Source organism: Barbus barbus, assembly GCF_936440315.1.
Source record: "Barbus barbus genome assembly, chromosome: 24".
In the NCBI taxonomy this organism is placed as follows: Eukaryota; Metazoa; Chordata; class Actinopteri; order Cypriniformes; family Cyprinidae; genus Barbus; species Barbus barbus.
In genome coordinates, this window is record NC_136752.1 from 21,704,284 (window position 1) to 21,723,560 (window position 19,277).

Genomic DNA, 19,277 nt, shown 5'->3' on the forward strand with positions numbered 1-19,277 from the left:
CGTCTTAACTTAGACCCTCCCTGAGTGAGCTGAGAGCTGTCCACCATTATGTCAACTCTGGTGCAGGGGAAGACAAGATGTCTCCAAATAAGCAATTGAGGTGTTTAGTTGTTGGATGTAATAATGAATACAGCTGTCGTCATTAACTCCCAACATCTGAGCTGCTGAACACGAAGAGGATTAACGTTACTTTCATTTTTAAGGGAAAGCGCCGATCCCCGATCTACCTAAATGCGTTTATGTTCATGTGAAACATTCGTGATCCAACTTCATCTACTCATTTAAAGTAACATGGACTAAAAAATGGCTTGCTGAAAACAGTGCTGATTTTGACAGGGTAAAAAAGGTGTATTTTAATCAAAGTATGTTAGACTTTTCATTAAACTATAAAGAATTATACCAACTTGTGGAAAATGGGCATCCAATGACCCCTTTAAAGGTAATTGATGCAACAACGCAAGCAAGTGTAGCTAATTAATTAAATAATAAACAGTGAATTTTGCTGAAATAGGTAATAAATCGAACAGTTGACTCTGTTTTTGATTTTTTATGTTGTTAAGGATGGTTGCTAAGAGTGTTGCAGTGATACACAGAACCGTTGGGTGAAGCGGTCATAGTCCTGCTTTTTCGTGCATAAAACGCGTTGACCAATCAGAATCAAGGATTTGAACTAACCATTTTAATAACTGCAAATATATACTTTTTATGGTATATGTATAAAGTATTTACAGTTAACAAATTATGATTTATTTATTTATACTGCAGCTTTTTTTTTTTTTTTTTTACTTTTTTTATCATTACAAACATTTTCACAGATTTGTTTGAATGCATTTACTGTTGGCTTGTTTGGTCATCCTTCTTACCACTCTCCAGCACACACATCTCTCCATCACTGGGAATACCACTGATACATCCACATGAGCCAAAACTGATGTCGCCACAGGCCTCATATGTTTGGCAGTTGTTGTATGACCATGCATAACCATCTTCACATATGCACTGGTAGTCGGTAGCATTTGGTTGGCACACTAATGTAAACATAACACAATGTTGACACAACATTTAAGAAAATTAAGAAGTAAGAATGACATAAATGACATCTGAACACCAGTTTAACAGGCTCACCTGTTGTAATGTTTACAGCAGTAAGTTCAGTGCTGTTGTCCAGCTGAAGAGGAAACCTGATGGAAGCCAACGACGCTCTGATCTGTTCAATCACCACAGCTTGTGATGCATTCACCTCAATGACCACAATGAACTCCAACAACTCTGAACCTTTGGGGAAACGGATGAGATTTTAAGCAGGCTTGTAGTCTTCAAATAAATAGAAAGACTGAACTTTTTACAGACAAAATCACAAAAAACAACAACATCAAAAAAAAAGGCAAAGCATATTATATTTCTATATCCATAACATTAAACTATTATTAGGACAGTGTGTAAATGTGAATCAGACCTGCGCTTCTTGGCATTCTGTGATGCAGTTGCCCATCTATGTAACTAAGCTGAAATAAAATAACACACACACACACACACACACACACACAGAAAACATTTATTTACATATAAACATTTATCATGTGGGTTGATCCTCTATTCATGTTTCCATACCATACATTTCTATTTTATTTCTATAAATTTAATGTTGAATATTTTAAATGTGCTTTTAATGGATACAAAATATTTCATTCTTACTGAAAATAATATATTAGTGGAACGTTCATCTAAAAAGACAGGAATCTCGTTTTTCATATTTTGTTTTCATGTTCCTGCAGTATAAATAAACCTTCCCCTACCTCTAAATCTATAGTTGTTTCTGGAAAATCAAGTGTTTCCACAACACATTCATGAGTCAGCAGGATAGCGATGACGATTCCTATGCAGTACTTTAATATTTGTCCTGTATTTGAGAAAATGAGAGATTAAACATACACGATAAAATCTAAAATTTATTAGCACTTAATCTGGAAATGATAAGTCTTGGAAAAGAAAGTGAAAGAAAATTTGACATGAATTATGTCTTATTCAATGCAAGATCGAAACTGACAGTGAACATTTTTGAAGGACAAGAGTACCAAATCTATTTCAGTGAGATGTCATAAATCAAGCCACATTCTTTTTTTGTTATTATATCAGAACTAAAATCATTTCAAAACTCAAGCGTACAGTGTCTTGCGTTCTAGCATTTTTGTGACAAACATATTTATAGGATGAATCAATGAATCAAAAATAATTTGTAGTTTATTATACCTCGACCGGCCATATTTCTCACTGATGTATGTCGGTCAAAACCACTTCAACAAATTTTCTCAGAACAAAAGGCAAATATATGGCTCATCCAGACACTTTGCATCTGTAAAAAGGAAATTCTGCCACATACATATCAGAGAACAAAGATGCAATTGAACAATAAGACAACATTTTGATTAAAGATGTTTAAATATTTTGTAGTGACCTCTGCTCAAAACTTTCATGGTGTTTGTCATAAATTACCAGAAATTCATGAAAATCACAAAATGTAATACCTTAAAAAATCTGAAGCACTTTTAACATTGTATCCATTATTTTTACAACAAATATTTATATTAGGCTACATTAGGTATGAATCTTTCATGGAAGTACCTTGCAATCAATCAGACAATTTATTGAGGATTATTTCATAATAAATGATGATGACACAAACCGCAAGCACAAATAAGTATTGGTTGTACTCCATTCAACTGCAATAGCTCACCTGAATTTGTTTTACATTAATAACAAACTCAAAACAACTTTCAAAAATACAGCACTGAACAGTACATTTCAAAAATAAGGCATTTCCTTCAATAAATGTACTTCAGATAAGCAGTCTGCAATAATTTTAAGGAATAAATACGCTGATTTGTCACTCTTACCTTGCTTCTGGAAACAACCATGAAGAGATGCCAAACTCGTTTCTCAGGGTCTGAGATTTTGTTTCCTTGTCAAGTGATCCGCCTACAAACCTTCCTGGAATTAACATGCCTTTGTGCAGGTCACCAGAATAATGGAACTGCGTGTGGTTTACCTGCTAGACAAGTTTGAGTCCCTCTATTATATCCTTGTTCTCCTGTGTGAACATAACAGAGGAGATGGCTGCCTTTCAAAAGAAACAGTATAAGGCCTTATGGGCTACATTATCCAGAGTTAATTACATATAATAGGCTATGTACTCACATTTCACTCATTGGTACATTTTGCTTGGACAGTATTGTAGTGACACACTTTATTAGGTCTTGTCTCTGAAATCCAATCAACAAAGCAAAACTACCATATTTGAACAGCAGTATAAAAAATGTAACGTATTACAATTATTATTAGTAGTATTAAAATAATAATTATTAGTAGAATTGAAATATATTTTAATATCATCAAACAACTCTCTGTTATGCATTTGTATGTAAATGTAAGAAAATGTAATTTCAATGGAGGAGCATAAAATATATATATTAGATTAGATTTAACTTTATTGTAAATAGTATTAGAGTGTTCAGAATTTAAATTTAGAGTTTAGTAGGCTGAAAGCTGAGGGAAAGTCCTGAGTCTGAATGTTCCTGAGTCTGCTGGTGCAACAGCGAAGACTCCTATACCGTCTCCCACATGGGAGAAGAACAGTCCGTGGCTGGGGTGGGTCAATCTGGTCTGAGACAGTGCAGTTTCCATATCACACTGTAATTCAGTTTGTTAAGTTAGTGTCATTAGCATCATTGCATAATTGTATGTACACTCCTGGCAATCTCTGTGAAAGGGAGCGTTTAAGAGTTGTTATGCAAGATTCATCAGATTTTTTTCAGTGAACATTATTTGTCTTAACAAATCTAGGACCCAGGAACATTGTCTTGGGCCCTGTGCTGAGAGGGTCACACTACAGTCAGATGAGGATGAGGTGTACCCATAAAAAATATATAGAAATCCTGGAGACTTTTATCAACTTTTTATGGTGTGCTTGATCAGGGGTTAAGGCCTGGAGTTAAACTGTGAGCTATTTGTAAGCGGTAACAATGACAAAGCTCCTGGCTGACAGCATTCTTATTTCAAAACTATTTTACTTAGGTAAATAGACCACAAGTGTTTTTTGTTTATGTTTTTTTGTGTGTTGCCTGGCATGAATTTTGCGTGTTACCTATGGTTAGGATGTATCATTTTTATATTTTAAAATATTTCACAGAAGATGGCAGATAACACCAAATCATCTGATCAGATAACTTTGGATTACACCCAATGACGTGCCATCTCACAAGCAAATACTTTACAAAGCAAAACAAAAAGGAACAAAATTCTTGAGCTAAACTTTGAATTGAAGAAAAATAAAAACATAGGTAAACTACTAAAGTAAATATTGTGAATGGGGTCTTCATATGGCACAAAATACACATTTATACATAAGGTAATCTGGTGTTTCGCCCATTCTATTTAATATATTGTTGGTAGTCCCAAACCAGCAGAATGAAACCAAATTTACATACAAGCATTGTAATATATTGTTGGTAGTCCCAAACCAGCAGAATGAGACCAAATTTACATACAAGCATTGTCTTTATTGTGTATATAATACTTTAGCTCTAATAGTTAGTACTGGAAACCAGTCAGAAGTAATATATTTCCAGTGAGGCAACATGAGCCGAGGACATGGTGACAATTCATATCAGAATACTAAGAGCAGTACTCGCGTCGCGAAGCTGGAAACCAATTGACTTAAAGGTGCATATATGAGCAGTGGAAATTGATACTACAGTAGAAATTCAAAATATTGGAAAGGGTTGTTTTCTGCCTACTGCAAACCTTGGTGTCAAAATAGTGGGTAAACTGGCAGTGGGCGGAATCACACACGCCAAAACCTTAACTGACATTCCGACAAGGAACTCACATTTCAAAGTAACATTCAGTATTGTGCAACTGCTGCTGTGACCACTGACTAACCAACTTTTAATGGGTTTAAACAACATTATGCAAACAAGCTGCTACTCAATGCAGTGATGTAAAGAGGCCTTGGTCACATGACCCATCAACAACATAAGAAAACCTGCAAGAAACACTTTTTTATATTTGAGACAGCTATCATACAGAAAATTTATTTCTTGAGTTAAATGTTATCTCAGTGCCAACTTTTGACATAAAAGATATTCAAATAACTCTGGAAAGGAAACATGATATGATTTATCTTTAGCGTCAAGCCTGTGAAACCCTGTCTGCTGTGAACTCAAGCCTAGTCTGCTTTGTTCAGCATTTCAGCTGTTCTCCCATGCAGACAAACGCCGATTATAAAAGACTGACAGGCAGTCATCATCATTAGCTTTATGAAGCTACTCAGCAGAAATTTCTGACTTCCACGTGACCTGTATGTTCCACAGCTTTTTCTTCTTAATCAACAACACATTAAAGCCCAAACTAACTCTAAAGGAAAACACTTCAAAATGGGATGTCATGAGGGTGTAGCTGCCCCCTGCTCTCCAGCCAGAGCTACGTAAGAGTGAATGTATGATATGATATCCTGATCCAGACTAGACACAAAATACTCATTCACAACACCTGTAATTTTACACACTGTATTTTTTCCCCAGTTACTCGGGCGAATTTGATACATATTATAAATCTGTACAGCACTTAATTTTTGAATGAGGTTGTTTTACCATTTTAGTTTCAACAGTTTATATAATATTCAAGAAATATTTGACTTTTTAATGGATTTTTTATGTTAAAAACGGCATATTCAGGAACATTGCATTAAAGGCTTAAGAAAACGACATGTGTAAATTTAATACGAAGAGGCATTTAATTATTGGTGATGCAATAACATTTAGACATTTTGGAAACTTTGCAAAACAGAGACACTTCTTGAGTTGTATTACTGGAAAATTACCCCAATTTGTTAAGTAGGCCTACAAATAAAAAGTCCACACCCTGCATTCACAGAATATACACAATAAAACAAAGTCATATTATAGCCTTATTTTTAGACTAATCTTATCAGTAAACACTCTCAAATAATAAAATATACAAAGCTCTCACTGGAGTAGTACCCTGAGGTACAAAAGCGAAGAGGGACATCTATTGTCCCTTCTTATTTACCCACATGGTACATATTAGTACTTTAAAAATACATATTAGCACATTTTGAAAGGGAACTGCCCCAGTGACAGTTTTGTACCTCAATGTCTGAGAGAGTAGAAAAATGTCCTCAAAAAATAAATAAAAAAAATGGCATTGTAGAAAACACTTTGTGGGTGTCTTTTAGTCGTTTAAAACAGCATATGAGCCACTGGAGCTTTCTGAAGATGCTGAGGAAGGGTTGGCTTCGGACACATTGTACACATCTGCAAATAGTTAAATGTATGTTACTGACAGAATGGTCTACGGTCATAATTTTTTTTTTTAAATGTTAACCTAATATAGATATAGCTTATGAATAATAACTATATTCATATTAATATGAATAATACATATAAAAAAAAACGTATTACTGATTATTGATGTTATTTACTTACTCCTCCGTCGCAAGAAAGGCAGTCCAGATGTGGATGATGTTCCTGCACTGGTGTTCTGCAAGTAGATATCAATCAAAATAAATCACAAAGAGTCGAAGTAAAGTCAAAATTATTGTTTAAGCACTCATTAGGAGCTGAATGTTAGTAATGGAGCTAATAGAAGTGTGTGCTGTTTTAGAATGCCATTTACATTGGTTCGGCTAGAAGTGAGTTTCTGTAGTAACAGCTTTCCTGGTAGTGACTCACGAACCTGCAATCAAAAATCCTGAGTTAACTTTTGTTTTTAGAAATTTGTTTAAAGTCTCTTAAATGCCTGCCTATTATACAGAACTCTTGATTCTGATTTGTCAGTCAGACCACCCAGCAGTCAGATATTTTCTAATATTCAAAGAAAATTTTCATTACTGGTTCAAGTTCCAGTCATGTCAAAAATGTTATACTTTCAACTTAAACGTACATGAACGTCACTTTCAGTGTAAATAGCTACTAAAATATTTGCAGGGAAAATGTTTATTTGGCCAGTCTAAGCCAGGGGTGGGCAGCTTTGGTCCTTTTGGTTTTGGAGTTTTGCTTCAACCCTAATCAAACAGACATGAACATGCTAATTAAGGTCTAAGGGTTACTAGAAAGCTAAAGGCCAAGTGAGTTTTTATCAAGGTTGGAGCAAAACTCTCAAGGTCATTTTATTCTTTGCACAAGCTTAAACTCCACTCAGTATTTCATTTCACTGGTGGGAAGCCATGTATTAAGCAGAATAAAAACAGTTGAAATAAACGTGAAATGTGAAAATGTATGGTTTAAGGAATACACATTAAATCAGTATCTTTATAATGCTGGATCTTTAGGTTAAATACAACATTAAATGTTAAATTACATTGCTTAAGCTCTTTACAAAGCAACTGAAGTAAACTCATACCTTGCTGTCTAAAAGCGTTCCAAACACCAAAATAAAGAATCCCTAATAAAGGAAGTGTTACAAATTCATGAAAAAGACCATGGACATTTATAATAAATCATTTGTAAAAAATTATCTTACTATAAAATTGACATTACAAAATGATACCTGCAGTGAATTGAGGAGTGCAAACACTACATGAATCCCAAAGTCACGTGACACCATGGTTCCAATTCCAAATCCCCATGTTAGACCAAAGATAGGAGTCAAAAAGGCCACACATCTGGCAATAACCACCAGGGCATGTTTCTCATCTGGTTGAGTTGCAGAACCAACTCCTCTCCTCAACATCTTGTACAGAACCACAATCAAAACCAGAAGGTTTACGGCTACAATAGTGAGAGCTGGAATCACAAATGCCAGCAGGGCCTTTGACTCATCCCAGTTCAGCCAGCATGCGTTTCTTTTGGAAATATAATTTTGAGGTCCAGCTGTTGATGCAACAGTAATGACCGCTATGAGCAAAGGTGCACCATAACCGACTATGAAGGCAATGGCCATCATTTTAGACCTTGACATTTGAGAAAAGACCATGACTGTACGGTAAAAGAGCAACAGTGCTGACATCAACATCCAGAAGAAAAGAGCCAGGTAAAAAAAGTGCATGAAGAAAACTGGTGCATTGCAGTGAGCCTCTGTGGTTGGCTGCTCTTTGTCTGCGATTGCAGCTCCAATGATAAAACAGACGTTTGCGATCAGCAGGGACACGGCAATGTTGACTATTGAGACATGTCGCATGTAGGATGTGTCATTTCTTCTTACTGACTTCCATACGATAGTCTCAATAATCAGGCATATAATCAAGCTGGCCATCGAAATAGCTACACCAATGTAAGTTATATAGGCTAAGGCTTTGTGATCAATGGAAAACGGTGACATTAGGATTGAAAAAGAGGTTGTGTGGTCGCATTCACATGTAATGTTGCCAGTGCTGGTCTGCTTTACTTCACATCCAGTGGAATCCCACGTGTTGAGACTAAAGTTCCAAAAGACACACTGAGGATTTCCCAAAGACTGATTAGTAATGTCAAATGTAAAATAAATGTTGTTAAGCGTTTCATTAACTTTAACAACAACCACATCTCCATTGATGAGCACATCTGATGTCCTGTTGTCAAAAGTACTTTGAGAAGGTAGGACATTGTCAAGAGTTGTGAAGATTATGATGGTTATGATAGTCGCCCGAGGAACCTGTGGTATCACAATCTTTGTAGTTGAGTTTGGCAGTGCTGATGTTAAAGTGAATGAGTCATTAATTGTCATTGTCTTCAGCTGAATGGATGTTCCAAAAATCTCAAACTCATCTGTGAAACGGGCACTCATTTCCTCAATAGCTCTCAGAAATTTAATACTGGTGTCATTTGTGCTCAATTTGTTCCATGTGTCACTGACATTTTCTGACACAATAATATCCACTGTTTTTAGGAAATGCTGAAAATTGAATAAAAAATGTATGATGAAATTTGTCCCATAAAATGTGGGATTTACTACACTATATACACAATACTATACAATTCCAAAACAACATGTATAAAAGACAACACCTTGTTAAATTAAATTTAAAGTGTAAAAAAGGAATATACATACCTCCATTACTGTTTTATTGATAACAACTGATTGTGACAAACTAACAATTGCAGAGAGTATATCCACAATTGCTTGGACATTAGCAGCAGACTGGGTTATATTAATATTATTCTCTGATGTGGCAAAACTGAGGTTAGCCATAAACTCTGGAATCCCCTCCACAGTCAAGGACTAAATTGCAAAGTATAAAAATGTTAGAAGGTATTAGAAACATTTAAAATGCACAGATGATTGTTCAATATATACATGATCAATATATTACCTCAACTTTACTTGCAAGGTTGTCGATAACATCAAGTACACAGTTGTCCTCTATTGATTTCCAATCATTTGATTCACATTTGTAAGTTATGGTGCCTTTCAATCCTGTTCCACAGACTCCTGTCTTCACTTCATCTGTTTTTCCAACTCCAAGTTCTTCATTTTTTTTACAGACATAATCTGATGAAGCATCTGATTAAAAGAAAGAAATGAGATACAATTCTACAATTTCTCTCAAAATATCACATTTTGAAAAATTTGGGAATAAATATTAAAACAAATTCCTATCCATTCAATATAACACGGTTATTACAACCACAATTCATATCCCTTGTCAAAATATTTAATTCAAAACTAACTTTTTTTTTTTTAAAAGCTATTTATTTTTTTTACTGTTTACTAAAATTGCCAAAACAAATTAGGTATGTGTGGCGGAAAGAGCAAACGACAGACACTGTGGGTGTGGCGTCAGGCCTCGGAGAGGCTTTTATTAAACAAATAATAAAATAAAGTGTCCAAAATAAACAGGGGATCTGGTGTCCTCGTCGTGCTGTGGGGTTTGTGAAGGGGGGGCAGTGTTCTGAAGGGAAGGGTGCAGGTAAGGGGCGGAGCCCGGCGGCCGCACGTGCTCCCCTCTCGGGTCCGGGGCACGGCGGCTTCATCCTCCTTTGGCCTGCGGCGCTTCCAGGGGTTATAAGCTACGGTCCGGCATCCTGGCCCGTCAGCCGTCTCGCGGGTCTGGCAGCTCATGTCTTCGGCAGCACTCGATCCCTCAACACTCCCTTCCTGGACCCACGAAGACACCAGCGTGCATGCACGGGGAAGAGACCGGTCTCTCGAGGAGAGGCGCGCTCGGCATTTAAACAGCGGCGGTGATGAGGCTCTATTCGGGTCAGGTGCGCCTCATCACACGCCGCCAGCCCTGGCTGTTTCAGCGCCCCTCCTCTCTCACACACCCACTCCCGTCGGGAGCCTGGTGAAGGGCGGCGAATTTTTTATTTCATTCTTTCCAAGTTGACATAATTTTTAGTTTGGTGTTGATTTTTATTCTTGATATTTTGTTATTTAAGTTTATTTGTGTTGTGGTAACAGAAGTCTTTTATTTTGACGGTCATTGGCGTGAGCGGATATAATGCGAGTCCGCGCCAAACATTTCAGTACGGAACGAAAGCTAGACGCGCATGGTCACGATTTCAAAGGTTCACGGTTTATAAGGAGTCCAAAAGGATTTAGGTCCTGATTTAAATGGAGAACAAGGTATAGTTTTAGATTTCTTGTTACCCGTTTATTTTTGTTGTTGTTTTGATCTGTTTTCTTTATAGTAAGATTATTTGTTTGTTATTTTGTATTATATTTAAATATGTTTGAATAAGTGATGTTTGTTTATCTGGTGTTTTCTCTTTGTTACAAGCTCTTACGGTTGATTCGCACAAAGTGATACAGTGATGTGCTATGTCTTACGGCATTCAACGGTGATCATATCAGTGACCAGCATTCAAATAAAGTGTGGGAATCACCAGTCGGAGAGTCGTCTATCCTTTTATTGAATCAGGGAGCTACACGGGGTGGTAATGATAATAAGGGGGACGCAGCCAACTCGTCACAATAGCTGAAATCATCCAATCTAACCGCACAAGATTGGGATAAAAGCACTTTGATGTTTAAAAGAATGAGAAACTGAAGGCTCACCTGCTGTGATTTTCTTAACTGTAACACTTCTCTGGCTATATCCATAGTTCTGTAGTTGTGGCAGATCCCTGAGACGACATGTAAAGATGTCCTCTGTACAATTTCCTTTTTCGGTGTATGTGACACTGTCACTTCCTTATGGAGTAAAACAAAATAAATGTATGAATAACATTAATTAAATGGTTATATATATATATAGTTTAAATGATAACAGTAATTGTTTTATAAAAAATTTAAAGAACTATAGCATCATTCTTTATGTCGAACCTTGCATTAATACTTTTTCACCCAGGACCCACTCAATATTGTAGCCAGCATCAACAGAACATTTCAGTTGGAAACTGCTGCCATCACATGAAATAACACGGTAGTTATCTCCCACAATGATATTGGGGCGTTTTTTAATAGCAATGTTTTGCCACTGAATGTATGGTACATTGCCTTGTGTGATGCATGAGTATCGGCCTGCATGTAGAGGGAAAAAAAGAAAAATACATATTTTGTCATTTTATAATACAAACACACTACTTTTAATACTACAAAATAAATTACAAAATAAACATGACATTCACATACTGTCAGTATAGCTTAATAATCCACCCTATCTGCCCTAAATAGTATTGAAAATTACTAATATCACCTAGAATTTAGGATGGATAGTGTGCACATTGGGACCCAGGCAATGCCAACACCGTAGGTCTGATGCAGAAGTATAAATCAACCTTAAAGGCACATATTACAAACGCGCTCTTTAAATAACAAAAAAATTAAATACTGCGCCATTGACTTCAGACTTTCAGGTTTTAGTTGGTCAATGGTGTAGTCTATTTCAGTTGCCTCAAAATAGCAACACGCCAACAATGTGTCACGGCACGGCGAAGAAGCGCCGCGAAAAGATGAGGTCAGGGTCCAAGTGCAGGTGAGGTGCTTTAATCAGCAACAAAAAGGCCAACACGGCACAAAAAATAAAAGGACTGGGATACAAAAACGGCAATGAGGTGCGTGTATCCCAGCCCAGAGCAAACACTAGAAACATTACAATGACAAATAACAATTAACAAACCAAGCAGAGTGTTGGGAAAGGGGAGACTATATAGTCTGTGGCAAACGGAGAACAGCTGGGAGTGTTAAGTGTACAGGTGTGTGTGGTTGAGCAGGTGTAGCATGTGCTGTGGTGGCAGGTGTATGTGATTACGTAGATGAGTCCGGGAGGAAGGGAGAGGGTGACCTCTGGTGGCGACAGGGAAGAACTGCCGAGCCCGGACTCGTGACACAATGCACCTGAACACACTTTGTTTTCAGACCAGCATGCCCAAAGGCGCACAAATGGGCACAAATGCATTTGCTATTTAAACAACGTGGCGCAGGATGTGAAAATAATAACTGCGTTGGGCTAAAACTAGCAAAAAACACTTGTATGATAAAAACACTTGTATGATAGGGCCCTGTAACTCTAAACTCAATTGTGTTTTTCAGATGCTGTCATGTCCCACAACCTCAACATCTGCAGAGAGAAAGAGCAACTTACACACTGTATGTTTCCATCACCCTGATTTTATGCAAAATTTTGAGGTATTGCATCAAAAACAAGTGATGGAAAGACCCAATTAAAAAACCAACAACCTTAATTTGGAAAAAAAGTTTTTACGCTCGCTTGAGGTGTATTTTGACTAGTGCGAAAAAGGGTTAATGCGAATAAGGGGAAATGGAAATGCATTTTGCGAACAAATTCCTCCATGTTCATCAAAAAATGAATTTGACTTTGCGCTATAACTAACCAGCGGACCAATCTTGTTGCACAGCATCTGAAATGTTGTGGTTATTCTTAAATGCCCGAGTAAATCTGTCATCAAAGTATTTTGTTTTTATAATTGCCTCCCAGAACTATCTTAAACGACTGTGTTTATTAATTATGGATTTAAAGGCATCATAGAGGACTGTGAAGATACTTGGAAATAGGTCTTTAAAAGTATCTAAATGGCACAGCATGTTGTTGTTATTGTTTAGGCTAAAATCATAATAGAGGTGACAATATATGACAAGACCAGTATTGTTACGAACCATATTTTTCTTATGAGTGCGGTATTTTCATATGCTATAGTATATCCGTACAAATACACTTAAATATCATAGACAATACAAAAATAAATCTCATGTCACTCACCACTGTCACTTTCACTAGCGTTCTTTACAGTGAGAGTTCTGTTGTCATTTGAAAGTAAGTATTTTGTGTTGTTTAGTGCACTTTCATTATTCACTGTCCATTTTATTTGTCCCTTTGCAAAGTTTGGCTGTGTACAGTTCAGCTCCACCTTTTGAAAAGGATATAACTGACCTGTTGTGAAGTCTGTTTTATCTGTAAATAAAAACCATAAAACTCAATTCACCCAAAAACAAATAAAACTCAAACTAATAATAAAATAATAAATATTATGGAACTAAGAAATGTGAAGCGCTTTAGATAAGGCCTTACTACTTTGAGCAAAAGCATCTTCAACTACATCTATGCCTTGTCTGCTTAGAAAGTCAGAAAGCTCTTTGTTTGCTGCTCCAAAATCAAGGCTGTTGGATGTTGCCCTTATTGTGTAGTCTGCTAAAACACTACCAGGCCTATGGAGCGAATCACAAACCACATCAATGTGAAGGCTCAGTATTAACATTATATTTGTTTAAAAAAGTATGAATAAATGGAAAAGTTTTGCAAAAAAGTTTCAATTGTAAATCATACCTGAAGCCAGTGACTTTTGCAGACCCAGCCTCGTAGCCAGTTAGATTATTAGAATAAATTCTGTCAATCTGTAAAAAGCAAAAGATATGCTTTATAGAATATAAGTTGATTGTATTTATAGTATTCAAACAATATAATCAAAAATCAACAAATTACACAAATAATATATTTCTTTAAAATATGAAACATTTAATACTCACTGCTGACTCAATTCGTCCAGCTAAATTTGTGTAGGTAATGTTATTACGGTCAATAAGACTGATGTCAAAAGTCTTATTTATTGTCAGTGACATTCCAATAACTGTAAAAGAATTATACATTTATGTGTATTGTAACAACGGGTTTAAACAACAATCCTCAATAATAATACTACCTAGTTGCTAGGGCTAGACAAAACACAACACGACATTAACACAAGAATTAAGCAAGAGTTATCTATACTAACGTCAGTCTTCACCATATCACATGATTAATCTCAGATTTTTATTTTTTACTGGGCATACCTATTGTTTCCATAATTGTTTTTGTTATTGATGGTTGTATTGATGCTGTTGGGGTTGATGGCGTAGATGTTGATGGCTTAGATGTCGATTGTGTTGATGGCGTGTATGTTGATTGTGTGGAGTTTGATAGTGATGGCGCATATGTTGATTGTGTTATGTTTGATGGTGTTGATGGCATATATGTCAATTGTGTTGCTGTTGATGATAGTGATTCTGTTGATGGTGTTGGCATTGATGTTGATTGTGTTGCTGTTGACGATAGTGATGGTGTAGATGTTGGTGTTGATAGTGATTCTGTTGATGCTGATTGTGTTGGAGATTCTGTTAATGGTATTGTTGGTGGTGGTACTGTTGGAAACAAATTAGATGACTGGGTTTGAAATGCAGCATGTCTTTTTGTGCCTGTAAATACTTTAAATCCTGTAAAACCTTTGTAAAGATACTGACAAATCAGCATTAGTAACACTTCAAATCTTACAATTCTCCATTAAACTCTACAAAATAACACACAAAATACAATAATACACAAAAATCTGGAAATAGAATGTACCATTGTCATTGAGGCTGATTTTATGATTAGAATAATGATAGGAAAGGAAAGGGAAAGGGAAGTGGTGTGTGGCCAAGTATGGTGACCCATACTCGGAACTTGTTGTCTATCCATTAGGCCACGACAGCCCCCATAGGGATAGTGATATCCCTATTCAAAACATAGAAGGCTGAGAGTTCCACAATTGAATGAAAAAACTTTTGTTTTATTTTATTTTTTTACTACCACAGCAAAGCTTTGGTATAAATAATTTTTTGCATTATTTTGTGGGCAGTATATAAGTATATACGTTCAATGTATGTTAAATATTTGCATTTCCAGTCACTGTCATTGTGATAATATCTGAAAAATTCTTATGCTAATATTTAGCCACTTAAAATGCAGGCCTAAATTATTTGCTAAAATGCAGTCATTATATTACAGTTTTTATGGTCACACTTTATTTTAAGGTCAATTTCCCGCTATTAACAAACCATTAAATATGACTTTTGACTTTTAGTTTAGGTATTGTATAGGATTAGGGATGCAGAATATGGTCGTGCAGAATATGTGCTTTTTAAGTACTAATAAACAGCCAATATGTGAGAATTGGTCCCTATGCTAAAATGTTACCATTTTAAAAAAATCACAAACATTACATTTACACAACAACAATGTACTAACAACAGAAGAGTTTTTCCTTTGTGTTTTTGAAATGTTTTTGGGTACAGGTGACAACGTTGCCAAACCAAATCCCGTTCACGCAGAGCTGTGAAATGACTAAAAATGCTGCTTTATAAAGAAACACTAAGTGCCGGCACACATACCTGAACAAGTAATGCGTACATGCATGACATCACCATTTTCACAAATTCACGTTTTTGTAGTTTACACAGAGATGTGTAATTATACCATTATAATGGTATAATGGTATAATGTTTCAAAGCTTGGACTTTAAAACCGTTTTCAAAAATTTGTGTTTTCAGGCCCCCAAAACATCTCAGGTTACTTGTGTAACCCATGTTAGGGAATGAGACACTGCGTAGCTATGAGGCAATGGGAATGCCCTCTGGTTGTGCCGATTGTCTGAAGCTATGGAAATCATGCCAATTCATTGGCTGATGGCGCGGGTGCCGCCCCGATGTTCTTACGTCGCCATCCGTATACTGGTGAACGCGCCATCTGCTCCTCAGATTTCTCTGCCAAAAAAAGGCCACTTATCTGCAGCGCGAGGAGCTTGGCAGCAGACGCAGCATCTCATCCCCTACTCACAGAACATGGGTTACGCAAGTAAACCGAGACGTTCTCTTTCATAGGTTCACTCGATGCTGCGTAGCTATGATGCAATGGGAACGATATACCAAACACGCCAAGCTAAAATGCTGCCGTAACTGGCCCAATGATGAACAAGATTGTATCTACGGCTGGTTCAAATGGACAAGACCCGGGAACCAAGAGCCATGTCAAGATCCAAATGATAAAACGTGATAAAAGTGAGCGCAGAGGAACATCCTGCCGCTATACAAATATCCTCTAGGGAGACCACTCTAAAAGAAGCTTGAGAGGAAACCACACTCCTAGTAGAGTGTGCCCAAACACTGAGAAGTGAAGAAGGACCGTGCACCTCGTAAGTCAGCAAAATAGCTTCCCTCGCCCCCTGAAAGAAATTTTGTGCTTCGATGCGGCAAGCCCATGGCGGCCAACACCAAAGCATACTAACAGCTGAGGAGATTTTCTCCAATGGCTAGAGCGCTTCACATAGAGCTTCAAAGCTTGGACAGGGCAGGGCATGTGAAGTCTCTCATCTTCACCTGAAGCAAAAGGAAGAGGATGGAAAGAGTGAAGAGTGACCACCTGAGAGTGAAATGATGTGGACAAGACCTTGTTTTGAAACATAACCTGGCCTGGGTTGTAAAGGTTCTTTAACCAGACCAGAGGCAAAGTCCATACACATTTCGTTGACAGAGAGATCTTGCAAATCCCCAACTTAGCTTCCATTAAGCCCTCCAGGACAACCGATAAGTCCCAAGAAGGAGCTACAAGGAGAGTGCTGGCCTCAGCCGCCTAACCCCATGCATAAATGTGGAGACCAACCAATGTCTCCCATGGCCACAACATAAACTCTCAGGGTAGTAGCAGCCCTTAACGCCGCAAGCTTTTCTTGTAGGAACTCCAGCACTGGACCTATAGGGTAGCTGACTGGGCCCACCTGGGTTAAACACCGTGAATCAAAAACTTTCCACTTGGAGGAATACAGCTTCCCCTTTCCACGGGGCCCTGGCACTAGCAACTAAATTGTTACATCCGAGGACGTATTCAATGTTTATATAATTGTGTATATGTGTTGGATGAGACGTTCTGTTTGCTTTTTCTCCTTTCTCTATTTTCTTTTCTCTCTCTCTCTCTCTCTCTCTCATCGTCACAAGACAGGTGCTCCAATCAGCTGAGTTCAATCTGGAGATGCCTGGGGTGATTAGATAACGATGGGAAGGAATGGAAATATAAGAAATGGTGGACCTGTAGAGGGAAGAGAGACTTTCTCCCATCAGGGCAATCGTTCCTCCTACTTGCTTTTGATTTATTTCTGAGTAAGGGAACTCAGGGATTTGGTTGTGCTCTTTAAAAGAAAGGGACTTGTAGATGTTTGATACTTTGTTTGATTATTTGTTTATGTCTTAACTATATTTGTTATTATTCTTATGCTTTTTCTTATGTAAGGGAATGTAGGGGGAGGGTGAACACATAAAATACTTTAAACACATAAAAAAATGTTTAAAGTATGTATAAGGCTGTTAAATATAATATAGATTTTCACTGTAAATATGCAAATTCATACTGTTTATAGTTTAAAAAATAAAATTAAAATGAATAAAATTACCTGTTAAATGTAACTTTTTTTTTTTTTTTTTACTGTATATGTTAGGTTAACTTAGTTAACCAATTAACTTTTTTTAAATCTAGTATTTTAACAATATTTTTCTGTTAACACTACAAACACTTTTACATATTTTTGAGTGCATTTACTGTTGGCTTGTTTGGTCATCATTCTTACCACTCTCCAGCACACACATCTCTCCATCACTGGGAATACCACTGATACATCCACATGAGCCAAAACTGATGTCGCCACAGGCCTCATATGTCTGGCAGTTGTTGTATGACCATGCATAACCATTTTCGCATATGCACTGGTAGTCGGTCACATTTGGTTGGCACACTGACATAAATATAACACAACTGGTTAACAATAGAATGTTTATACAACATTGATGAAGATGAAAGCTAAGCAGAAAGAATGACGGCTGAAAACTGGCTTTTGAATACCAGTTTAACAGGCTCACCTGTTGTAATGTTTGCAGAAGTAATTTCTGTACTGTTGTCCATTTGAAAAGGAAACATGATAAAGGCCAATGATGTTTTGATCTGTTCAATCACCACAGCTTGGGATACATTCATTTTCACAACCACAAAGTATTCCAATAGGTCTATACATACAGGAAAATTAATGTGACTTTAATAATTGTGCAGGCAAATAGTAAAGTACAAGACAAAGCCCTTGACCGACAAAATTCCTCCCCCAAAAATGTCAAAGTATATTAAGTTAATGTATCTTTTTTTATTATATGGATAACACTTTTATTGAAATTGCATGTATACAGGACAAACTGACACATTCAGTACCTGTGCTTCTTGGCCTTCTATGATGCAGTTGCCCATCTATGTAGCTAAACTGGAATAACACAAATACACATTTATTTTACATATACAATTTTATCACATTAGTTAATTATGCGACCACAGCTTCATACTATTACTTTTATGTTTTATTGCTATAATCATAATGTTAAATATTTTAAATTTGGTACACTCAACACAATCAAACTCCACACAATCAACATACATGCCATCAACACCATCAAAATCAACACAATCGACATCTAAGCCATCAATATCTACGCCATCAACCCCAACAACATCAATACAACCATCAACAACAAAAACAATTATGGAAACAATAGGTATGCCCAGTAAAAAATAAAACTTTTCAATGGGTACAAAACATTTAATTCATAACATAGATGAATATCTTATTGACAGTTCTGAAAAGGACAGAAATCTTCTGTTTTTCATATTGGATGAATTGCATTCATTCCTGTATTTGTTCCTACTGTAGTTCCCCTACCTCTAACTCGATACTTGATTCTGGGAAAACAGAATGCGCATTCGCATATGCATTCCGTATTCCACATTCACGGGTCAGCAGGACAGCCATGATGATTAATATGAAGTACTTTAATATTTGTCCTGTATCTGAAATTAAACATCAGGAAAAAATACTAGTAGTAGGAAAACAAAACATTCATTAACATGTAGTCCAGAAATTAAAGGTTGCAGAAAAGAAATATATATGTGTACAGTGCTGCACAACTTCTTCTACAATCCAAATATCTAAACTTGTATCTACAGCCAACAACCGGGAAAACATTTTTGCGGTGACTAATGGTGCCAAAAATTAGGACTG

At 36.7% G+C, this 19,277-nt stretch overlaps 2 protein-coding genes across 3 annotated transcripts; both read right to left on the reverse strand.

The window, feature by feature from the left end:
• Positions 1-794: 794 nt before the first annotated feature.
• Positions 795-2,939, reverse strand: LOC306843955 (adhesion G protein-coupled receptor F5-like). 2 transcript variants are annotated; one of them, XM_079375711.1, is made up of 6 exons: positions 2,895-2,939; positions 2,251-2,353; positions 1,797-1,900; positions 1,457-1,505; positions 1,126-1,275; positions 795-1,028 (listed from the first exon to the last, which is right to left on the reverse strand). In XM_079375711.1, exons 2-6 carry the CDS (start codon positions 2,261-2,263, stop codon positions 832-834), a joined length of 513 nt encoding a protein of 170 aa, XP_079231837.1. In that variant the 5' UTR covers positions 2,264-2,353; positions 2,895-2,939; the 3' UTR covers positions 795-831. The 2 variants fall into 2 exon arrangements, with proteins under 2 accessions (XP_079231837.1, XP_079231836.1); XM_079375710.1 differs by having other exon boundaries at positions 2,251-2,923.
• Positions 2,940-5,768: 2,829 nt separating this feature from the next.
• LOC306843501 (adhesion G protein-coupled receptor F5-like) lies at positions 5,769-14,016 on the reverse strand (the record flags this gene model as incomplete). The annotated part of the gene is made up of 12 exons (XM_079375026.1): positions 5,769-6,332; positions 6,504-6,558; positions 6,694-6,753; positions 7,420-7,461; positions 7,567-8,889; positions 9,046-9,216; positions 9,308-9,498; positions 10,996-11,130; positions 13,331-13,351; positions 13,472-13,605; positions 13,724-13,791; positions 13,924-14,016. 12 exons carry the CDS (start codon positions 14,014-14,016, stop codon positions 6,250-6,252), a joined length of 2,376 nt encoding a protein of 791 aa, XP_079231152.1. The 3' UTR covers positions 5,769-6,249.
• Between the last annotated feature and the right edge of the window lie 5,261 nt (positions 14,017-19,277).